The 26261-nt window shown below is 38.0% G+C and overlaps 1 protein-coding gene across 1 annotated transcript in view; it reads right to left on the bottom strand.

Annotated features, from left to right (window-relative positions):
• lama2 (laminin, alpha 2) overlaps nucleotides 1-26261 on the bottom strand; it is a 238298-nt gene that overhangs the window by 70170 nt on the left and 141867 nt on the right. The window contains 7 exon segments of the mRNA XM_073855781.1: nucleotides 9247-9390; nucleotides 10027-10263; nucleotides 11342-11481; nucleotides 11957-12131; nucleotides 16131-16391; nucleotides 17711-17817; nucleotides 24261-24472. Of these exon segments, the coding sequence (XP_073711882.1) occupies nucleotides 9247-9390; nucleotides 10027-10263; nucleotides 11342-11481; nucleotides 11957-12131; nucleotides 16131-16391; nucleotides 17711-17817; nucleotides 24261-24472 (1276 nt within the window).

Here is a 26261-nt window from a genome sequence, read left to right as displayed (position 1 = left end):
TGGGGAAAAAACGTTTCATTATATATTTACTTTTTCTACTTAATTTAACCACTGAAATATGGATATTTCTCTTCAAAAATACAACATTTTGAGCAAAAAGCTTAAAAAATTGCATTTTTGTAAAGGAATTTATGTTAGAGATCAGACTCAGAATGACTATCAAACATAAAGGCAGTTAAAATCAAACATAAAGTCTTTTTAACTTCCGTTTTTGATAAATTCGATTTGGCGCCATCTGGTGGATAAAAGCGGTATTACACTTTCACTTTGAAATTCGTCCAAAAAGGCATATTTATTAGTTAAATATGAACTCATAAATGACGAGATAACTCGTCAATGGCGGGGAATGAGTTAAGAGAAAACACTTTCCTGCCAAAGACGCGTTTTTACGGCAATCCATATTTCCGCTATTTTCCACTAGCTGGCGCTCTTACACAACTTATAAAACACTATAGCATATAGGGATCCAAAAGCATTAAATACTCTGTGTTTGTTTTGATCTTCATTCTAAATCTAATCGGGCTAATGCAATTATCTTTTTGTTCAAATTTTGTTATTTTTTAAGAAACCTACGCATATTTGAGAGGTGATAAAAAGAGAACAAATGAAGATAGGATGAAACTTTTTTGTTTAAAAGCCGATGGTCTGTTTTTTAATTTGATATGTTTATTTATTTATATAAAAACATTTTCTGGAAGGGATTAAACTTTTGTGAAAATCAAAAAAAAAAAAAAAAAAAAACTGGCTGGCAACTTAAACAAAAAATGCTGGTGGGGATAAAGTTACAGTTTTTTACAGACGCTAGGACACATTTCTCAATACTTAGGTCACTTTTGCAAAACTCTTCAAACAGTGAGCACAACAGAAGTCTATGTTGGCTAAACTGAGGATCAATTATCATTGCTTTGGCACAAAATGCATTCAATAACTACATCTCTCAAATTTCATAAATTCTTTTCTCACTCAGACACAACAACTGCCAAAACTCTTTGTACATACAGGCCAATTTGCACATGCTAACATACTGTTTTCAAAACTGTTAAACTTATGTTCCAAACAATAACATGATATAAAACTGAATAAGACAGCAATTTGCTACATTTCAACAGTAATATTTTAATAAAATATATTTTAAATCTTAAAATGAAATGCTATATAAACAATTGGACAATTGGACCAGCCACAGCTGTCCACAGCCGAGTAGATTAGCATTACTATTGTATCTGGATCAGTGGATGGTGTGTATACAAATTCTTGCATTTGGGAATTATGCAGTGGAAAAAATAAACTACATAAAATATTGACGAATTCTGCATCATGTCTGATTAATTCCAGTAACATATTTTGCAGTGAATTATAAACAGAGAAAACATTGTATAATGCTACATGTTGTTAGTGTTTTTTAGGTCATTGTTTTGTGGGTGACAAAGTGTGTTTGTCGGCTGTCAACCTTTGCTAGTGTTCTGGAAAAATGAGTTGATTTGAGACCTGAATAAAGTGGTTTGGTATTTGTAGTGCATTTTGAATGTGAAATAAACTGCTTTGCCAAGCTGAAAGTTGGTTAGGAGAACTGTGTGAAGAGTTTTGCAAAAGTGACCTTAGTATTGAGAAATGTGTCCTAGCATCTGTAAAAAATTATACAGTTTTTTTCCAATTGCTAACACACTAAAATGACATGAACAGCAGAACTATTTAAACTGACACACAGAGAGCAACACCTCTTCTCAAGTCTCCAAAAGTCTTAACACATTGTCTGCTTTACACACATTTTGTAATTCACAATGGCACTGAAATGCACTGAACACGGTTCTCTGCACAAGACACAACAATCTGACATAAAGTCACATGTTTGCCTTTTCAAAACACTACCATTCAAAATGACACTACACAAGCTAAATGCCCAATATATGTGCCACCTGCCCAAACACCTGAATGGTTCATTGTTAACACTTCAATCAGGATGTAAGCACTAGAAAGACTACAGGAACGTCATTGGCCACAGAGCCATTATAGATGTTCCTGGCTAACGTGGTGGGAACATCACAATGTGTGCTGCCATCTCCAATATGGATGGTGTCCTCCACCGTCATGCCAACCTTGGAACATACAACACAGCCCATATTCTCACATTTCTAGAAAGACTCCACAACATTCTCATACCATCAGAGTGTATGAATGATGCAGACCAAAGAAACCGGTATGTTGTAGTATGGCACAACGTGAGCTTTCATCGTGTAGCTCCAGTCCAAAACTGGTTTGCTGACTACCAAACATTTATCGTGCAATGCCTCCCACCATACTCGCCATTTTTGAACCCCATAGAAGAGTTATATGGAAGGTATATGACCAGCAGCCCTTTGTGCGCATGCCTCTTTTGCAGACTATGGAAGAGACATGTGATTGATGTGGGTGCAATTTAGGGATGGATAGAATATAACAGTTTGGACAGTATAAAATGCATTGCGTCTATGGAAAGTCCCCATAAACCATGTATGCCTGACTGTGTGTGTGTGTGTGTGCGTGTGCGTGGGTGCGTGTGTGTGTGTGTGTGTGTGAGTGTGTGTGTGTGTGCGTGTGCATGAGTGTGTGTTTGCATGTGTTTGTGTGGGACCCCACAGGGCAACTAAACTACTCTCCCAACATCAACACACAATCTCACGACTCAATGACTTAGAAAACATCTCTCCTTTCCCATAAATGAGCTAAAGGATTCTCAACTTCTCTCCGAAAGCAAACAAACTTAAATTAACTTTTGGACTGCAACCCTTATTTAATTTGTTTGTGGATTTCTGCTGGTTGGAAAACGTGTCCTTCAGCCATATTGCACTGCCTGTCTCCATGGACACACTGAGGATTATGGGAGTTTGTGAACCTGCAGAAAAGCCTTATTAAAAACAAACACGGACGTCTCTCTCTCTCTCTCTCTCTCTCTCTCTCTCTCTCTCTCTCTCTCTCTCTCTGTGTGTGTCTCTCTCTTATCTGGTGTTGTGAGTTTGCCTGAGAGAGAGTGACAAGCAGGGATGTATTAATATTTACTGTTTCCCTGGTAACTGCAGCATCTCAGCCCACCTCAGGAGATGATGATGATGATGATGAAGAAACACATCAGAACACATAAACAGAGTCACCGGTGGGCTAAACGCATCTTCAGTATTACAGCAAGATAAATACTCCTCTATTAAACACGTTTATCCTCGAAGAGCTACACTCTGAAATTAAGAGAATAAACTTTCCTCACAAAATAAAGCTTTAAACTCTTTACAACGAAGCAATTTTTTCTTAACCATCAGAAAGTATTGTCAAGCTTGTGACATGAGCTGTTTTCTCTTACATTTACATTTTACATCTAGATCTATTTTTATAAGCTCCGCACCGGAGCTGCTGACTTTGGCACGGATCCGGTTCGGAGTCGTCTGTTGTCTGGTACTGAATTGAATATCAGTTCAACCACTGTCAGAATTGTTGAAAATTCTTATGCTTTATAAGGTAATAGTTCATATTTTCTGATATTTCTCTCTTAAAAGGAAAGTTTACTGTAACCAGACCAGCTGACCCATCAGCTTGCCAGCCTTGCCAGGCTGGGTGGACCAGTTTAAACCAGCTAAGACCAGCCAACCACCTTTACCAAGCTTGCAGCTAAAGCTGTTTTATCAGTAGGGAGTTATCCAACCTATAGTGGTCAGTCAAGTGTTGGGTAAGTTACTCAAAAAAAGTAATAACATACTAGTTACTAATTACATCTTCGATCATGTAATTAGATTACTGTACAAATGACTCTCTAAAAAGCATTTAATGACTTTTTACTAATTACTTTCTAAATCCTATTTAAAAAACGATACAAAGATATACTTGAAACGGCTCAAATAAATCATATACAAGTACATCAATTATTCTCGTTACACTTTTTAACCTGTTAGCCCTCATTCCATTTTCTGAACCCCCCCCACAAAAACTGTCATAGCCAAACTAAAATAGATACAGTTTATAAAGTCTTTGCACTAAAAGCATAAGTTTGGTCTCATTTGAAAGCAGACATTTGGAAGTTTATTAAGAGGTGAACATTAGTTACTTTCATAATGAAAAAAGTTGTTATAGAGAGCTTAAATTATTCTTTTTTATAAACTCCACCAAACATGTATGAAATATTGTTATGAAAATCTAAATGAAACTGGCCTTGAAGCAATGTAGAAATGCTCTGCAGATAAAGCCACAGGTCTGACCATGTTCTGTTTTAAATCTGAAGATGATACCTCTAAAACTCTGTATTTTATGAAATGTTTTTTAGACCCATGTCATGTAAATTTATTTAGAGAAAACAGCAAAAATGCTAAGCTAATGTTTGTTTATTTATATCTCACAACATCCTTTCAGTTTATTGTCCTATTGCTCCGTGTTTTAAACAGACTCATTAAATAAGCATCCGGATGAGTCATTAACAACTTTTAATCTGGGATATGGCTGTCTAAATGTTTATTTTATTATTATAAACAATATAATAATTGCTCATAATTTCTATTTAGTGTTTTATTTCCTCCTTTTGTCTCAATTCACTTTCTTTTTATTAAAGTCCTTTCTTACAAAAAGAAACTTACCTTAAAGAAGCTTTACCAGTCAAAATTATTCCTAGAAACACATATCTCATATCTCCAGACAGCAGATGTTTATAGAACAGCTAGTACGTTAGCTTAGCATACCATCAAAACACTACAAATAAAAGCATTTATAATAAAACTCACATTATAACATCAAAAGTCGAGTGCTTAAACAATCATGCGTGATCTGATGTGGCTTTGGATCATAAAATAAGACCGAAAATAAACAATTTTATGTTATTTATGCTGTTAGCTTAGCATAGGATTATAATATACAGTACTGTTATGAAAATAACAGACATAGGGTTAAAAATACAGACAAACCATATATAATCTTAATCGTGTTTATTGTCTCCATGGTTTAAAAACATCAAAACATCTTTATTTGCATGTTATTCTAAAAACAGCGATCGCTCGTTGCAGGTCACTGTTCAAGTTCAAGTCTGACTGACAGCTGCTGCTGAGCTGAGCTATGACGTCTTATTCTTTCTATGAAAGTTTATGAAAGAGTTTCAGACTTTAGCGCCCTCCGGCTTCACGTATGAATGAAACAAACTGTGTTTGAATTACATGCTGACTCAAACTTGCTCATATCGCAATATTTTTAATATTTATGGGTGAAATATTACCCCCACTGCAGAAATTTGAATTAAAAATATAAAATTTTAGTAATATTTCTCCAAATATGCATACTTTGAATTAAAAGTCCCGATAGATGTTGTTTTATCGAGTGCTTTCATGACGATCACGGAGGAGTATTTTTATCAATGAGTGCGGCTGAGGGTTATATTTCAAATTAAAGGTATGTACCGTTTTTCATTTTCATAACGCCTGACAAAAATGAAGAAATTACTGTTACTAGGATTCTCAGATTAAAATAAAGGTCAAAAACTAAATTTTAAATCAAAACACTTTTTAATGATGTATAGTTGTTTAATGTAAGTACATTTAAACTAACAGTAATTTAAATTATGTAAATAAATAGCTCTTCAGTACATCCACGTCCTCGCGCAGGTTATCAAGTTAAGGTCCAATTCTAACTATTAACTAACTATTAACTACTTTGCCTCAATATATTCCTAATTGGAGCTTATTTATACATAGTAAAGTAGTTGTTAAGTTTAAGTATTGTTAGGAATTGAGGGTTAAGGATGTAAAATAAGATTGTGCAAAATCAGGTAGGCTATTAATATGTGCTTTTTAATTATTAATAAACATCCAATATCTCAGTAATAATAATGCTAATAACTAACCAGTGAATAGTGAGAATTGTAAACTAGAATAGATTGTTACCATTATTCTTATTAACTCAATAAAGTTTTAAAATGATACAATAAAAACATGCACTTTAACCGTAGACTTTAAATGTTGATGTTAAATCCACTAATACATTATATATAATTGATCTACAGTCTACATATGGCGCTTTTACATTGCATTAAACCCCACGGTTTGGTTTTGGTCAGGTCGGGTCAGCTCATCACCTCACTTTGGCTTGGTTAGTTTTTCCATCGAGTTTGGTATCACTTCAGAGTGGGAGGGATTATAGGCGTGTTGTTATATTTGCGCTGTCTACTGCTGTGACATCACACAAGTGATAGCGTTGTTGTACATTCCCATACATTTATTTATTTCTCAGTCCACCACAAAATCTAACTCTTTCCCCGCCAGCGTTTTTTAAAAAAGTTGCCAGCCAGCGCCAGCATTTTTCATGATTTTCACAAAAGTTGAATGCCTTCCAGAAAATGTTCTTCTTTAAATATATAAACAAACAATATTTCAGATGAAAGAACAGACCCTCTGCTTTCAAAAAAAAAAAAAAAAACGTTTCATCCTACCTTCATTAGTCCTCTTGTAATCACCTCTCAAACATGGGTAGGTTTCTTCAAAAACACCCAATTTTGAGCAAAAAGCTGAGATAACTCAATTTTTGCGAAGGACTTTTGATAAAGAGCAGATGCAGAGCGATCTTTAAAAGATACACGGAGTTTTTTCTCTTTCACGTGAGGCGCTACTTCCGGGTTGTATAAGTTGCGGAAGTGCGCCACCTGGTGGATAATAGCGGTATTGCGGAAAGACAGAAAATCTCGTCATTGGCGGGGAAGCGTTTTCTCTTAATTGACGAGATATCTCGTCAATGGCGGCGAAAGAGTTAAATTGCCCACCACCAATAAATGTTTGCACATCCCTTTTATCACTACCTACAGTTGTGTTCAAAATTATTCAACCCCAACTGAAATTGATTGTTTTGGCCGGTTTGACATTGATTTTGATCATTCAGTCATCCTGCTTACAATTACATCAAAGAGGCATGTGTAGGTCAGACAAATATAACATAACATTTATAATGAAATAACCACAAATGTCTTTTCTGTGCTCACATCATTATCAGTTTTATTCAACCCCCAAGTGACATTCAATCTTAGTACTTAGTACAACATCCTTTTACAGTTAAAACAGCTTTTAAACGTGAAGCATAGCTTGACACAAGTGTCTTGCAGCGATCTACGGGTATCTTCGCCCATTCATCATGGGCAAAAGCCTCCACTTCAGTCACATTCTTAGGCTTGCGCACTGCAACTGCTTTCTTTAAGTCCCACCAGCGGTTCTCAATCGGATTTAAGTCTGGTGACTGCGATGGCCACTTCAAAATGTTTCAGCCTTTTTTCTGCAACCATGCTCTAGTGGATTTGGAGGTATGCTTGGGATCATTGTCCTGTTGAAAGGTCCAACGTCTCCCAAGCCTCAGGTTTGTGACGGACTGCAACACATTGTCATCCAATATCTCCTGGTACTGAAGAGAATTCATGGTACCTTGCACACGCTGAAGTTTCCCTGTACCTGCAGAAGCAAAACAGCCCCAAAGCATGATTGACCCCCCACCATGCTTCACAGTAGGCAAGGTGTTCTTTTCTTCATAGGCCTTGTTTTTCCTCCTCCAAACATAGCGTTGATCCATGGGCCCAAACAGTTCTAATTTTGTTTCATCAGTCCACAGAACACTATCCCAAAACTAACAGCAGTCGCAGTTAGCATCTTTTTTCTGCCACGACCAGGAAGCGTTTCAACAGTGCCCTTTGCCTTGAATTTGCGAATGATGCTTCCTATGGTGTCTCTTGGTATGTTTAACATCTTTGCAATCTTCTTATAGCCATTGCCCTTCCTGTGAAGATTAATCACCTCTTCTCTTGTCTTCCTGGACCATTCTTTTGACTTCACCATGTTTGTAACCACACCAGTAAATGTTTAGAAGGAGTTGAGTATCACAGTCATTTTAAAGCTGCCTAATTGGTGCTTATTAGGCTTTATTGCTGTTCCCTGACATCCATAGGTGTTTTCAATACCTGATTGAAAACACTTCAATGAACCTCTGTTCTTCAGAGTGGTAGTTCTTTAAGGGGTTGAATAATTGTGTCAATGAAGAATTCACAAAATAAACATTTACTACTATATTACAAAACCAATTGATGTCATTTTAGTTGCATATGGTTCTTTAAGAAGTCATTGTAGGATTTCATTCTGAATACAATTACAAATGTACACTAAATTCCCTAAAACCCTTAACAGCATTGGGGGGTTATAAATAATTTTGAACACAACTGTATGTCTCATATGACAGTTTTTGTACAAACACCGGTGGCGTCAGTCGACGCGCTCCGCTGAGCCTGATTTAAGTTGCATTTAAGCATATGCGAACGTGAGCGTCGCAAATTTGCAGCCATATATAAGTCAGACATATATAAGTCGCATTTATTTAGAAAATTATTTCACAAAATCCAAGCCCAATAACAGACATTTAATCTGGAAAGGCAAGTTATTCAACTAAACAATAGCACACAGAACAACAGGCTGAAGAGGTAAACGTAACACATTAACAGTTATTCAGCTAACATAAACAATAGCATACAGAACATAACTGGGAGGCTGTAAAGACTAAATTAACATAACAAGCAAATGAGAATCATGTTCACCAAACTCCCAAACTCATTCAACTTCACTAAATCATGAAAATGGAGGAAAAGCATATAGCGCCCTTTCGCGGCTGTAGACGGTAATGTTTTCTCTTGGTTAATGTTAGTCAGTATGAATTCATTTTTACATATAAGTCACACCTGACTATAAGTCGCAGGACCAGCCAAACTATGAAAAAAACGCAACTAATAGTCCGGAAAATACGGTACTTAAAAAAGGATCGGTACTACGTACTGCACCCAGTGAAAAAGCCCCCAAAAGTAAGCTGACCCGACCCGACCTAAACCAAATCGTGGGGTACTATGCATTGGAAAAGCACCAATACACAATATTTAGTTCAATTACATCAGAAGTAACTGTGATTAAATTACTGGAAAAATAAGAGTAATCCCTTACTTTACTTTTTCAAGGTTGCTTTCTGAAGTGAAAAGTGATGTTTTATGAGTGAAATTGATTCATATGTTGAGCTTATTTTGTGAACAATTTGTCACAAACAAAATGTGGATTATTGTGTAAACATACAAATCAGCGCTGTAAGTTTAAATATGGCGGCACAGCAATAACACTGAATCTTATCGGTGATTAAAAAAAATTATGTGCTCTGTAGAAAACTCCTTACATACAGTACGCCAACAGGAGTGTGTGTGTGTGTGTATGCTTGTGTCTTTATGTGTTTACTCACCCACATTCGTATGAGTCCTGTAGCTTCAGTACATGAGCTGCTCAAACCAAAGCAGTAACATTGACTGCAGCCCAGTGGATTCCTGTGACTGAGACCGAACGATCCCACCTTACAACGATTACACCTCACACCATCCACATTAGCCTGCACACACATTAGCATTAGCATTGGAAGAGACAGACGTCCTCAGAGCTGTCAGATGTAAACAGCAGTGTTCACGATTTCCAAACAAAAACAGCATGTGTGACGGGAAAGATTTTAAAAACAGAAATGGGAAGCTCATAGTTTTATTGCAATACTTAACCTACATGGATTTTGTTAGTAAAGATGCCTAAATCATTGTGTTTAAATTAGGCTACCGGTATGTTTCTGAAAACTATTTTTCATGTTATACCTGATGATATGATACAGTAGTGGTGTTACGTCCAATCCTGATGACCTTAAGTGAAATGTGGAGTTTGTCTCATATGGAGTTAAATTTTGATCTGCTTATTTTATGCTTTTAAACTCTCCAAAATGTCTTGCCACATAAACTGTCATGGTACATGCAATACTTGTAAAAACATATGCATATCCGAATATGCACTGAATGGCAAACTTCCTAAGAAAATTCGTACAAGAAACCAAAAGTGACATTAACTACTACTTTAAGGAAACCAACATCGTGGATATTTACAACAAAATCATTTAAAGGTTCAACATTTTGGATGTTTCAATGATGATACTTGTGGTTTTAATATAGGAACTATACTTTATACCTTACATATACTATATTTTTACCTTACAGGAGCACTGTCCACTTCTGTCTGCGCATGCGCAGAGGCCGCTGACTGCATCGCAGGTCTCCACAGATGAGCCGGCCGCCGTGCACTGGCAGGAAATGCATTGTGGGAAATCTCTGTAACCCAGTTTACACTCGTCACATTTCTCACCCATAAACTGATCACGACACGCGCAACAGCCCGTGTTGATGTTACACTGCTGCGTTGTAGAACCCAGTGCGTTACAGCCGCATGCCTGAAGAAAAAGACAGCAAAATATTATCAATTACAATGACTGAACACTCGATCCAATTAAAACACAGAGCCGGCCTAAGGCATAAGCAGCTGCTTACGGTACTTCACACAGGACAGAAGCGTTAACGCTTAGCGGAAGGCTTGTCTGAAGCGTGGCCAACAGCCAATCACAATGGCCCCTACACATGCTCCGGTATTCCATAAATGTTATTGGCTGACTCTCACTAGGTTATTTGCATAAGGCGATCTGATTGGCTCACGCACACATTGACACTTGAAAAGTTACGAAATTTTCAACGTCTGCCGCGAACAACGGCAGTGACGTGGCGCAGACGGATCCAGAATTCAGTTCAGTTTCCATTAAAAGTGAATGGGAAGCGTTAAAGCTTGCGCCCCGTGTGAATGTACTGTTAGGGTCCTGTGGCCACCAGCGGGCCCCCAAAGAGCATTTTTTATTTTATAATTTGAACTTTTTTGTGATTTTTCTAGGGCTGCCATCTCTTGGGCATTTGATGTGAGACGCACAAAATTTACTCTGTCTACAAACCTAACTGTATTTTGTTGCTGCAAGCGCCGTTTTTCATTTGCGCACTGAAATCATTTGCTTACGATAATAAATAAATGAATAAACAAATGAAAATGAGCAGGAAATCAGTCACAGTAGGGTATATTGTGGAGCCCCCCCAAGTAAGTAAAATGCACCCCCCCCCCATATTTGATGCCATCCTGAGTTATTATCAGGCTAACATTAGACTCTGATAGTTGGTCCTGCACTGTTAAGATGAATGCTAACAGATGCTAATAGCAGCTGTTCATGTAAAGCGTCATTCACTTATGATGTTTATGAATCATTCTGGTCAGAATGACGTCTCATGAAAGCTGCCTATGTATGCAGTAGACAGCGAGACAGCTCATCAGGGTTTTAAAAATGTTTTTGTCAGATATATTAAACAAGACAGACTGAAGATTTCAACAGCTCAACACTTTAAGCCCAACATGACTTTACAGTATGAATTCAACTTCAGCAGATAAAGACATACGGATGACAGACAGACATTATGAGAACAGATGAGTGTTACCTTACAGCCGGTGGTGATGTCATGACCCCAGTGGTTGGGTGCACATCTATCACATCTCTCTCCTATAGTGTTGGGCGGACAGATACACTGACCTGTGTTAGCATCACAGTTGTTTCCCACATGGGTACATTGGCATGGTGAGAGAGATAGAGAGAGAGAAAGAGTCACAGCCTGTCCTTCTTGTGCCATTTAAGCAGTAACATCAGTGTTAAACATGACACTAAACCAGTGGTCTCCAAAAAAGGTTTTGCAAACATTTCTGGCAATACTATTAAAACATCAATGACAATATATTGTACAAAAAACTAGAATTTTACAATTAGAGTTTTGGGGCGGCATCTGTGTGTTCACATTCAAACCAATATTTCATGATTAATGTGGAGGGGTCAGGCCTACACAAAGCCACAGCTATAAAAACCACCACAGCCACCGTAAAACTGTCCCGGTGGTTTACAACAAACCTAAGAGACCTTTATTATGTGTTGCTTTACATATCACACTCCACACCTTTCTATGAAAAAAAGGTCTCTATTTAATCTCAATGCTGTCTAGAAGATGTGAAATATAGAAGCATAGGGTCAGAGGTCAAGGGTCAGATGTTAATACTCTTACGTGTACAGCCTCCCTCCTGGAAGCTGAAATGTCCTGGAGCGCAGCGGTCACACTTCTGTCCAGAGACACCGGGCTGACAGCGACACTGACCGCTCTCATCACAGTCAAAGGACTTTGATCCGAATGAGTTACAGTGGCACGGGACGCAGCCCTGGTTACCCTGCATGTGTCTGCCCGACTGTAGATGAGAACAAGAACAACAAGATTCAGTGAGACAGACATGAAGTGAGAAAGTGTTTAAATGTCATGCCGGTAATAGGGTTATTGTCGTTTTTATAGTTACACAGCTGGGTGGCATTTTCCATGAATGGAACACAAATTGGTCTTTTTAAGCAATAAAGGCACAAAATCTTTTTTTTTATACATTTTTTTGACAGAGAGAATAATTAAAGGAAAATCCAGATAATTTACTCACCACCATGTCATCCAAAATGTTGATATATTTCTTGGTTCAGTCGAGAAGAAATTATGTTTTTTTAAGGAAAACCTTCTAGGATTTTTCTCATTTTAATGGACTTTAATGGACCCCAACACGTAACAGTTTCAAAGGACTCTAAACAATCCCAAACAAGGCATAAGGGTCTTATCTAGCAAAACGATTGTCATTTTTGACAAGAAAAATAAAAAATATGCACTTTTAAACCACAACTTCTCGTCTATCTTCGGTCCTGTGATGCGGCAGCGCGACCTCATATAATTGCGTAATGCCGTGGAAAGGTCACGTGCTACATATATGAAACGCACATTTGCGGACCGTTTTAAACAATAAACTGACACAAAGACATTAATTAGTATAATTCCACATAAAACAACGTCAGAACGGTCTTCTTTCTTCACACTTGTAAACACTGGGGCGGAGTTTCACATACATCATCCGTGACCTCTTGACGTAATGGCGTATTGCGTGAAGTCGCGCTGGCATGTCACATGACTGGAGATAGACGAGAAGTTGTGGTTTAAAAGTGCATATTCTTTATTTTTCTTGTCAAAAATGACAATCGTTGGATAAGACTCTTATGCCTCGTTTTGGACCGTTCAGAGCCCTTTGAAACTGCAGTTTTAAACTGTTAAGTGTTGGTGTCCATTAAAGTCCATTAAAATGAGAAAAATCCTGAAATGTTTTCCTCAAAAAACATAATTTCTTCTCGACTGAACAAAGAAAGACATCAACATTTTGGATGACATGGAGGTGAGTAAATTATCTGGATTTTTTTTAAGAAAATGGACTAATCCTTTAAATGCTGCATAACTTTCACTATATTAACATTAAAGGTCCCGTTCTTCCTGTGTTTTTGAAGCTTTGATAGTGTTTTTTGTGCAGTGCGCAATATAACATGTGTTCATATTTCACGTGAAAAAAACGTGCTATTTTTCACACAATTGACTTATCTGTAGAGCGCTGTTTTCACTGTCCTCAAAACGTGCTGATGTCTTCCTTGTTCTATGAAGTTCCTTCTTCAGAAATACGTAGTAAGTTCTGATTGTGTAGTTTGTTTAGTGTGTTGTGATTCGACAGCAGCTTAGCTTAGCAGAGCCGTTTGAGCTTAGCTGGCGAATTACGTATTCCTGTGGGCGGAGTTTAGTCAAAAACTCTTATAGTGACGTCATTCAATTGGAAAGTAGAGGACTGTAGTCCAAACCGAACAAATGGCGCGATTTGAGCGTCTGTCAGGGTACGCGCGAATTGTGCTTTTGGTGCATTTTGCGTTTGACGCGAATTTGCGGCTGATGCTCGAGTTGAAAAATTTGAAAGGAGCCTGCTTGCTGCTGTGGCGGCAGCCCCGCCCGAGTCACTCATTCAACATGAAGGAACGCTTGATATTGTCCGTAAGCAGTCACCCGGAGCTATACGACACAAGTTCTTATTTCTATAGAAACAGGAATCAAAAGGACCTCGCTTGGAAGAGTGTCAGTGAGGACATTGGGTCACGTGACGTTTATCAACCCGCGCCGTTTATTTTCCCCCTATCAACATCAGCCATTTTGCAAACAGACAACCGCATAGCACTTGCCCCTCCCACAAGCTGATTTCAGCTTTGACGCGCGTCAAATGCTTGCTTTTTCCACACGTCTACTTTGCTCTAGAAGCGCGAATGCATTCAAAATATTCAAGCGGCAAACTAGGCGCGGTAGACGGGATTTTGACGCCTCAAACGAGGTTGGTGTAAACGCAGCATCACGGCAACATTACACACTAACTAAAGTTACAAAAATGGGATCAGGGAGAACATGACCTTTAACACTACATTATTAGGACGTATTTTTTTACAAAAAATGTGTCAACTAGTTTATCATTAATTCCAACCAATAGGTTGGACCTACCTGAAATAACCAGAGACAACTCTCAGGTTTAATTTAGTTTGACCCGGAAGTCAAACAATTTATGAAGTTTTAGTAGCTACTTTCATTCAAAACAAACAAAAGTTATACTTATTACTTTTTCGACTCTTCAAAAGTGCCTTTTACATTGATGCTTCAAAAATGCATCCAAACCATCTTACAGTACACGCGTTCCTTGAGAATCAAACTATGACCACGTTGCCGGCATCATGCTATACAATTTGATCTACAGGAAAGCGAACATTAAAAAAATCCTGCATTGTTTCAAAAATCCCTTTTCTAAGTTAAAGCAACACTATGTAGTTTCCATGTAAAAATGACTTACAGCTCCCCCATGTGGTTGAAAAGCGCAACAGTGCCTGGTATCAGACACTCTTCTGCAGGCAGGGGGAGGAGCGGGGCTGTGTTTCCTACCCTCCACCGCCACTTTCAGAGTGTGCTTGTAGCAGCTAGGAGGCTGCTCAGGTTGCAGCAACAGTACAATTTGTCCAGTTAAAAGTTGTTCTATCACTGAAATAATTTTAGAGACATTATTTAAAGGTAAAAAAACGACATAGTGTTGCTTTAATAAACACATGACAAATCACATCACTCAACAGACATGCGGTTATTACAAACCAAACCAGAAAAAACATCCTGCAGTTACTTGCTATTCTACAGCTCCTTTAAACTCTTCTGTAACTCTCTCACGTAAACCGATGCTGATGGTAATTTTATTTTAATGATCAAAAATTATTATCTGTTGATGATGAGTCTGTAGCTACTGCTGTTGGGTGATTGACAGCCATCTGTCTGCTGGGGAACAGGTGCGCTGTCACCGTGGTAACCAATGCCTTCCCCGCATCCACTGTCAGTGCCCAGCAGCAATGCCAAATACGGTACACACGCACGCGTGTGCGCGCACACACACACACACACACACACACACACACACACACACACACACACACACACACACACACAGAATGTGTTTTTAAAAGTGCTGCCATCCACCAATATAACAAAACTCTGTTTTTAAAGACACTGATAAACATAAAAGCACAGTGTGTGACAGTGACATGAGCTTTGAGCGTCAGGCTGTCTGCAAAAAACAGCTCAACTCAATCCGGGCTGACAGGACAGAGAGAAATCTAGAAATTAAACCAAAGCAAACTGTGCACATTATGCTCAATATCTCAGACGATGTGTACAGCAGCTGTTTGTGTTCAAGAACCGGCCATCATCACGTCAAAATATTCCCTCCATGCTTCTGTAAAATGACTGCTCAGTACTGTACTTTTACCATATTTACAAATGGAAAATGGGAAAGTGTTATGGATATACACGAATATATCATTTTCATTATATAAAGATGCATGACTTACTGTCAAATATATGAATTAAAAGCATTTCAAAAGCGTTTCTGGGATTCATAGTATATCAAGTCTGCCAGAAGTTCATTAAAAGCCTGCATTCATTAAAATTTTACCTGTAGTGCGAATTACAGATAGTCTTATCAAAGTATAGTCCCTAAAACACATGTCTCTACACAGTGTGCTTGTGATGATCTACTACTGTAAATGTATAGTACTGTATATAATCAAACTGCTGGCTTTCACATAAAACAATGTTAACATTGTAATTTCCTACTCAGATTTACAGAAAGTGTTAAAATGGCACAAGGGTAAATTTTACAAGGAGGACACTAAAGTATATGGATACATACTATAGCAATGCAATCGACAGTATGCAATATATACTGCACATCCATATGTCAATCAACACATTATGATGCGTGCAAGAGTTTGTGATTTCACACCCATGCACAACCTCAGCAACCATCATGCTGTACATTTACCGCAGTAGTGGGACGATACGCCCCTCGCGGGCAGCCCCCTCTGCTTTCCCATCTGTGGATGTTTAGGATGGGAACCTGTTGAACGGGTCGGCGGGTCTCTCTGCGGGCGTGAGGCGGGCGCACGAGGTCACATCTGCGGCCCAAGTAGCCGGCGCGACAGATGCAGCGTCCCTCAGAGTCACAGCGCTGAGACACTGAGCCCCGAGGACTGCACTGACACGCTTTACACAACTGAACCTCACTGTCCCACCAACAATTTGGCTAAACGCACACACATGGGATGATGGGAAGACAAACCAGAAAGAAAAATGCATGGGGGGGATTTAGTTTTACCTGAAAGTGTCTAGTGCCACAGTTCTTGGTTTGGGTAGAAAACAGGAGAAATTAAGATAAAAGACAGAAAAAGATGTTTTTACTGAGAAAAGCATGGTGGCCAACCATTGGGAGAAATGGGTATAGAGACAGAGCGCTGTTATGCTAGTTCGAAAACCACGCCCATGGGGGGGGCGGTTAATCCAACCGTCTCCATTCTCCACTACAGGAGGCTGCCTCCTTGTCACCCCCGGCTTATAACAAAAAAACAGAATAATGCCTAAAAGCTGCTGTGTGACAAGATGTACAGCCAGCAAGCCAAAACACAGAAATACGTTTTTATAAGCTGTCGACCCCAAAAAACGAAACAAAAACGTTTAAAAACGTAGTTTTAATAATATTAGTACTATGAAAAGTTGCCTGTATCCACTTTTGTGTCTTTAAACGCTCATTTTCTGGGGTCAACAGCTTATAAAAATGTGTTTCTGGGTTTTTTAGCTTGTTAGCTGTACACCTTGTCACATAGCAGCTTTTGGGCATTATTCTGCTTTTTGTTATAAGCCGGAAATGACAAGAAGGCAACTTCTCACAATACAAAGTCAATGGAGATGGATGGATTGTTTTCCCCCCGGTGGGCGTGGCCTTCAGGTTATGACGCATTGCACTTTGTCTCTATAAGTTTTTCTATGAGGCCTAAAAATGCTGTCTAGGTAGATAGATAAATATGCCGTATTCGGTCTGCCACCATGTCGATCCTCAAACCGAGCCTGCGAGGGATGGACATCCAGAGCACCTAGTTATAGGACTATATTAGTGTTTAAAGAAAAGTAAGTATGCGCACAACATAGTGATTAGCTAACAAGCTAATAACAAAACAGATTTTATGCACACATTGCACTGCTCTTATCTCAAAATGAGGTCATATGTCCCTTCCCATTTTAACAAAACATGATTTCTGAGGTTCTTTGTTGTGTGGAAATTTGTAAAATTATGTATTTTCTGTGTTTTGATAGCTGAATTATCAGCATCCTGATACAAAACAAAGTGCACTGGACGTCCATCGCCCACAGCCCCGGCCTAAAACCAACATGGCGGCAGACCGAACAAGGCCTATAGGTTCTAGAACAGAACAACTGCCTTGCATATGACTGTATATAGGCATTAATTGTCATGTTTTGGGGTGTGATATGTACATGTGTTTATATGGTTGGTATATGATGATGTATACAGTATGTAAATATGTTTATATGTGTGTACAGAATACCCACCATACACTCATCACACTGACGTCCAACAACATGTTGTCGGCATTGGCACTGACCCGTCTCCTGATGACAGACCTCGGAAACCGATCCATTAATGTGACACGAACACTCTGTAACACACACACACACAAACACACAGACAATATGAATGCGATAAGTCAAGATGATGAGCTGAGATGCTGATTGTTTTTAAGGGCCAGCTTTACTAAACAGGGCAAATTGGAGGGAAAGCACAAATTCAAAAAAGCACAGATGTGAGTGGACATTTCTGCGGGTTATTTACTGACAAGGTTGACTCATTTCTATAATGACCAATCCAATCTATCAAGGGCAGTGCAAAGTAGCGTAGAGTTTAAGACGTGCTTTTAGGCGTTAAATAATGCACAAATACCAGTAAACTGATGAGTGCAAACCTAGTAAATCCTGTTGTGTGATTCATTTAAATAATTTCCTGCCATAAATTTTACATCTGAACTTCTACAAATGCATATGCAATAAGGTCCACGCCTTTGCAGCAAAGTCTTTAGTAAATCCCGACAATAGTTTTTTACCGGCAAAAGAGGCACATCTGGCTTACAGTAAAAACTTATTTTTATTGCCTTAATATTCAGTTGGTACGTTTTCATGCAACCAAATAATTAGTTTGTAATCTATTTGATGACTTAAAGGCAGGGTATTTGATTTGATCCAGAAACATTTTTAGTTATGCTGGTTAAAAATCTCCTCACATGCTGATGCAATCACCATGTTAAGTTGTTTAAACGTATTTGTTTGTCATCTGTGAAAGGCATAGGACCAAAAAAAATTTCAACCAATCATAGATCTCGGTCCGAACGAATGTGGCCTTTTTTTATCCAGCCCAGTCTCATGAAATTTAGTTATATAGTCACGTATTTTTTTTATTCTTTTTTCGTGCTTTTATCACGAAATTTCGTGTTTTTTCGTGATCGTATAACGAATTCCTGTTTTCGTGTGATTATCACGTATTGTTTACTCAACTGTTTTGTCCTATTTTCTTAGCATTGTCGCTTCGGTTTAGGGTTAGATTTACATAAAATGACATCCCTAACCAAACCCAACTCTAACCCTAATGCCAGGCGACATATAAAAAAATAAATCAGAAAAAATTGTATAAACCAATATATAAAGTGACATTCTAATGCAAGCACCAAATCTAACCCTAAACCGAAGCGACAATGGTTTAAAAATAGGAAAAAGCAGTTGAGTAACCAATATGTGATAATCACACGAAAACAGGAATTAGTTATACGATCACGAAAAAACACGAAATTTCGTGATAATAGCATGAAAAAGGAATCAAAAAAATACGTGACTATATCACAAAAATTTGTGAGACTGGGTAGTTTTTATCCCTCATACGTAAGCATAATTTGAATGCCACCGCACAGCTTGTTTACGCAGACACCATACGTCATCGGCGCGTTCACGTGCCCTCACCTCCCGTCTGTAAACAGAGGGAGAATGACAAACTTTTCTGCTGAATGGACAACCTGCACAGGAGCCACAAAACGAAAAAAAAAACAACAGCAAAAACTTTAAAAACAACAACAACAAAAACTGCCTGGATCAGCAAATAGCAAAGACCCAAATGAACATCGGTAACTTTACTGCTTTACCACGAGATGCAAACAGCTGCAGGAGGCAAAGGGTCTGAAATGGTCGTTGCACTGTTTTTTTTTGTAAGGTAGGTACACGATATTTTTGTATTAAGATGGATTCAGATATTCTACTTTGATGAAACATTGTGTTGCTTATATGAAATTTGTGTTCGTTTACGGATTAACGTAACGATATAGTTACTGCGTCTGCACAGCTGAAAGTGTGCTTTAACTAATTCTGATGTAAACACGTTGTTTTTGTTGGTTATTTTGGAAATGTTATTCACTTTGTACTGCAAAGTTTTCTCACTGGTGAATGAGACATGAGATGTGACCGTCTGATCTGTGCTTGTTCATGTGTTTTGAAAGAGGCGTGACTTTGGATGGCGATTTGAATGGAGGGTGGGATCATGATTTCATTGCTAGTCGGCTACTGTTAGCATTTTTCAAAATTAGATACCTTTAACCAGATTGAAAAGTCTCCATGTGAACACCTTAATCAATACGATTGAGGTCGATTGGATACCAGTTGCAATCTTGTTAAAAGGGGTGGTGTAGTCCGATCTGTGATCCGATCATCAGGAGAAAAGTGTGCATGTAAAGCATTGTATTTCGGATGCAAAAATACCTTGTGCACATGCGCAGAAGAATAGTGCTTAAATTCACGACTTTATTTATTTAAACACGACTTTTTATTTACCTCATGCTTACGTATCACTTGATTCTTGTCACAGAAACACACAGTAGCAAGGCAATGGAAACACGCATTATTAAAGTATTGTAAAGCATTCATGTCTTCTATAACATTACATAAAGCAATAAAACACGTTGTGCCTTTTGAAAGTTGTGTTTTCTTTACCTATATCTGAAAACTTCTTAAGAACAACTTTCTCCAACTCAACTTTGACTTTGTACATTTATCCAGATATAAAGCGTAAACTCGACGAGAGATGCTGTGCGCTGCGTTGCCAAGTCTTCTGCTTTTTACTTTTAAACTATTTATGCAAGTAGATTTTTTCTGCGGGTAAGATGAAAGGATTTTGTTCATTAGTTATTAATATTTGGGCTGTGAAAAGTCATTGGGATGCTTTTGGGCTACTTTTGAATGTCCATTGGGCTGGTTTTGATACGTGAATCTGGCAACCGTGGCTGTGCCATTGCGTAGACGTTATATTCAGATTATATACGTTATATAGAATATACATGTAAACCAACATTTGAATCATATTGCAATGTTTAGGGTGCATCAGACTGTACTGTCGTAACCTGCAATCAAATTAAATTCAGTTGGATTGACAAAATTGTAAACATAGCCAGTGTAAACATTCACAATAAATTACTGTTGTTTTAGACTAAACACTGAAAATCAGTTACTGTAGATTGTATATCGGAATCACTGCAGCAGACAAACAGCTTTGACTGTCATTTTTATATTTCAAACTGATTTCATACAATTTTGAGGGGTTTCATTGGGACTTCATTCTGCATGCCGGGCACAAAAGCGTTTCTTTCAGATGTAGGTCATTCAAACATCTGTAATTCTCCCACTGAGCTTTGTGTCCCATTACATTGTTCTGCTGTTGTACCCAAACAGAAAGATTGAAAGTCTTATTTTCACCTGGAACAGCAGCACAATCTTCTTTCATCAAATATAAACATGTTTTGATGGTAAAAAATGGGAAGAACATTGGAAAACTTCAATAGTGCAGAAATTGTGGAGGAACCTGACGTCAATATTGTCATCTGGGCTTGACTTCATTCTCTGCTTTCAGATTTTTGCCCAGTGATTCTCAACAACTGGCTCTTTCTGATTGCAGACAGCCAGAATTTTTTTTTTTAATATAAAGCCTTAATCATATATTTTCCTAAAGGAGATGCTGCCTATTTGTTGCTTTTGTCAAAGGATGTACAACCAGACAAACAGGGCCAGATTTATGCACAGGCATTCCAGGCATACGCCTACGCTTACATGTTCAAAGGGGGCAGTTAAAGGGAAAAATAATATTTTTTATGATTATGTCACTCTAATGCTAAAATATGGTAAGACATTTACTATAGAGATTAAATTAAAATGTAAAATATATAGATTAATATGTATGTACTGGAAAGTATGAACATGCTGAATGTGTGAGCTCAAATTTAAAGTCCACTCCTGACTTCAGATTGGCCAGTTTTAACCATCTTTATTTTATTTTTATGTTACAATTAGGTAATTATTTGGCGTTAATCAATAAATACAATCTACTGTATATGACATGAAACTTCAAGTCAGAACCTTTTATTTTGTGGCTGTTTTATATATATATATATACTGTGTTTTTATATATATTTATTTAATTATTTATTGCGTTTTGGAACCAAACGCTTCATATTAAGCACAGCCTTTGGTCATTATTAACCTCGCAATCAGAGAATGAATTAAGTAAGAGCTTAAAGGGAACATTTCACAAAACGTTTTTAAGATGTCAAATAAATCTTTGGTGTCCCCGAAGAACACATGTGAAGTTTTAGCTCAAAATACCGAACTGATAATTTATTATAACATGTTAAAATTGCCACGTTGTAGGTGTGAGCAGAAATGTGCCGTTTTTGGGTGTCCTTTTAAATGCAAACGAACTGATGAAATGCAAACACTGATCGGCATGATTGAATTGTTAATTATTCTATCTCTCTTTCTCTCCACACTAAATGGCAGTGCAGTGGTTGGATAATGCAGATTAAGGGGTGGTATTATTATAATAAGATCCCCTTCTGACATCACAAGGGGAGCCAAATTTCAATGATCTATTTTTTTCACATGCTTGCAGGGAATGAATTACCAAAACTAAATTACTGGGTTGTTCATTATCACATTTTCTAGGTTGATAGAAGCACTGGGGACCCAATTATACTTAAACATGGAAAAGTCAGATTTTAATGTTAAGTCCCCTTTAATAATACAATGTCTGGGCAAATCTTTAGTCTCTTCTAGCCTTTCCCCATGCAAAAATTATTCACGCTTAAAGTCTAGCATGGAAACTATGGACCTTTTTGCCCCTGAAATAGGGAACCAATCACAGAACGGGGAGGGGGCAGCAAGCCAATGACGACGTCTATGCAACACACCGAAGCAGTTTTGTTATTTGTTATAGCACGGCAACAGACGCGAAGTTACTTTTCAATGCAGCCTTAGATAGTGTTCAAAGTAGTTTTGAATGCAATTTTGTTTAAAAAAGAGCAACTTTTGGCGTTATACAATTTTATATCCAAGAAGGATGTTTCGATATGGAAAGACATGATAGCCAATGAGTTTTATAGGACCAACCCTTCTAACCATCGTCAGCGATGAAGTACAATTATCTTATAAATGGTAAGTGGTATTTATTAATATCATATTGTCATTATGCCTGTACTGTGGTTGTCATAGTGCCAATAAAATGTGTTGCTTTTCAATACAATCTACTGTATACAGCTACCGGTTTAGCTGCGTGCACACAAACCGATAAAAGTCATTTACGTTTAAATAGATGTCGCTCTACATACGTCATCTGGTATAATTGAAACGATTGGCTATGAGCTTTTCGTAGCGCCCAATAAACGGCTCTGGGCATTTGTAAACCACGCCTCAAATAAGAGAAAATGAGCATATGGTTCCCAGACCACATCTCATTCTCTATGAGATTGGTCTGGTGTTAGCCAGATGCAATTATTCTCTTCAATTATTGCCTTCTAAATTTACTAAAATAGATGAAAGGTTGTGAGACACATGAGGACATTATCATGGATGTTGCACATGGTTGATTTTAATTTTTTTATGTATTTAATTTTATATTAAACCAGTAAACAAAGAATCCAATAAATTAACATACATTTAAAAACATTATCGTCATTGCACAGGAGTAAAGTTTAGGTGCAATATGCCGATTGTCCTGCAGGTCACCTGGTAACTCTGTCACTTATGATGCACTTAGGGATTTTCGATTACTCCAGAGCACTCGTAGATCAACGATGATTTTAAGTGCTACTTAAGTTACAATGCTTTTGGGAAACGGCCCGTCTTAGATGATTTGTTAGATGTTTTTACAATCTACTTAGCCTTACGATGCTTTTGGGAAACACAGCCCTGATTGATTTGATTTGTCTTTTATATGAGAAAACTGAATTGCCTACGTGTGCATAGTAACTATAAATTACTGCCTGACTGTGTTTCTTTTAAATAAGAAAAACAGCCTGATCAACCAAAACCTGATGGTGTTCATGTTAAAAAAAAACAATTTTAATATTAATGCAGTTAGTTTTTAGCTGTTTTGTGTATGTTTATAGAGGACTAACATCAAACCTTTATTGTTTCAATGTCATGTTTGAGTCTCAACTAAACGATTATCATAAACACGTTTTAAACTCGCCTCTAGCATGTATAATACATAAAATGAAAAATTAGTGAGATTATTCAGTGTCCCATGACCCTTTTGCATGTTAATCAGTACACGATGCAGAAAAAAACAGTGAAAGAGACTGACTCTAACCTACTTAAAATTAAAACAACACGCACACATGCATGTGTACCTCTCGACACACCGCTGCAGGGCTTTAGTGCAACAGCATGAATTATAACAGCATGAATTATTATATGGTCTGTACGAACACACACGCAGCACAGATGGTGTTACACGAGGCTGGTTAGAGGAGAATCTGTCTGTATTGTCCTTGAGGGTCGACCGCCCGAACTCTCTCTCTCACATGCACACATCTGCCATAAAACACAATTTCATTTCATACATACTCTTACAATGACAAACAAATGTTGTTCTTTGTTAGGGATTTGTAATGATATCCTTTTTTAACTGGAACAGTGTTTTTGATCAAAATCTATGCAGATGTGAATATCCCAACTTATTTTTCATTGGTTCTTGTTAGCTTATAAGGGCTACAGTGACAAAACCAGTAAAACTTACATTGGCAATTCTTGGCTACAAGAGCATCTCCAAAGTATCCATCAGCACATCTTTCACAGGTCGCTCCTCCGTATCCCTCACGACAGCGCAGACACGCTCCAGTAACTGAATCACAACTGAGTGCTGTGCTAGAATCCAGGTTATCGTTACATAAACACGGCTGACACGAACCACCGGGAATGTTGGGACGACCAAAGTATCCGTTAGCACACCTGAGATCATTCAAAACAGAGAAAAAGAGCATATTTTAAAAATACAAACAGGTAAAATACTTAAAATAAACACACAGCTCAGGCCTTCTACACTCTAAAAACAAACGGTGCTATATGGCACCAAAAGTGGTTCTTTGCTCGTAATCATAGAAGAACCATTTTTGGTGCCACACAGCACCGGTGAAGCACCAGTGAAGCACCTGTGCAGAACCACACAGTGCTTTGTAGAACCATATGTGGTGCTATAGTGGTGCTATATGGCCCCTATATGGTTCTACACAGGTGCTACACAGGTGCTTCACCGGTGCTATATGGCACTAAAAATGGTTCTTCCATGGTTACGATCTGAAGCAACAGTTTTGGTGCTATATAGCACCGTTTGTTTTTTAGAGTGTATAGTGCAAGAGTAAAACTTTTTCTTAAATGTTGCTACACCATGCAAACCAAGGTGGGGTGGTGAAGTTGCTTAAGATGTAAAATGTAAAAATGTATAGCTTGTAATGCACTGTAAGTCCTTTGGATAAAAGTGTCTGCCAAATGTACATATTTTGTATAAATTTTATTTGTTATTGGCGCCTTTTAAGGCACCCAATGATGCCTTACAGAATAAAAACAAATAAAGACATATTATAAACCCAACAATTTACACTAATAAAACAAATAATAAAACATTGGGCCATGCAGACCACATATATTAACTAAGAAGTAAAATAAAAATTGAGAGTTACGGAACAGGTTATGAAGTATATGCTAATCTGAACAGATATGTGTTTTTAATTGTGATTTAAATTGGTAAAGTAAGAGAGTCTATGAATCCATTCACACAACACTTTTCCGTAAAATTTCTGTAAAATTGTCAGAGAGGCTTCTGTGTGAACACATCCTGTAAATCAGGGGTGTCCAATACGTTGATCGCGATCAACCAGTCGCAAAGGCAATGCCGCAAAGATAAGTTAACTGCTGCTCCACACGCGAAATTGGCATTATGGTCATATAATAAGGTATATTTTGAGTTGCTGTGCCTTTCTTCTCAAATGTATATTTTATAAATCTCATGCCAGGCCGCTGCAGCTCAGTCGTCTTTAACTTCCAAAATTCACCAGGATGCACATTCTTGCCTTCACGCAGGAGTTGATCCACGCGCATGGTGTGTGTGTGAGCGAGCAAACAAGAGAGAGAGAGAGAGAGAGAGAGAGAGAGAGAGAAAGAGAGAGAGAAAGAGAGAGAGAGGCAGCGTAGCGCTGATTTGTATGCTTCTGATACTGTTGTCATTTTCTAGTTTGTTTCACTAAACCGCATCTCCGCTATTTTAAGGAGTACTCGACATGTACTCAAGGATTTTTTTTAATTCAATGTAGAGATATATGCTGTATACAGTAGTCCTATAAGCATTTAGAGTGTCATACAAATAATTAACTGTGTTTTAGCAGGTGGATCTTGTCGGCTTTATCATTTTAAAAGTAGATCACCACACAAAAAAGTCTGGACACATCTGCTGTAAATGTTCTGGGATCGCTTCCGTAAAGAGGCCCTAGTAACATTACCATAACATTCACGGAAAGCATTCTGTGTGAACAAGAGACAGAAACAATGCTGTAAGGGGCACGCCATAGTGAGAACGTCCACTCCAGTAACCGATGAGAGACGGATGACGTGAACTCCCCTGTTTCGCTCTAATTGGTTGTCGCTCTAGTGTCTCTGCAGAGTTTTATTCCAACCCTAAGCAAACACACCTGATCCAGCCCATCAAAGAAATTCTATTGGTTTTATTGGTTTATTGGGAATTGTA

The sequence above is a fragment of the Misgurnus anguillicaudatus genome, chromosome 18 (genome assembly GCF_027580225.2).
Source record: "Misgurnus anguillicaudatus chromosome 18, ASM2758022v2, whole genome shotgun sequence".
In the NCBI taxonomy this organism is placed as follows: domain Eukaryota; kingdom Metazoa; phylum Chordata; class Actinopteri; order Cypriniformes; family Cobitidae; genus Misgurnus; species Misgurnus anguillicaudatus.
The sequence above is the reverse complement of the archived record's forward strand: the minus strand, read 5'-3'. Positions and strand labels throughout refer to the sequence as shown.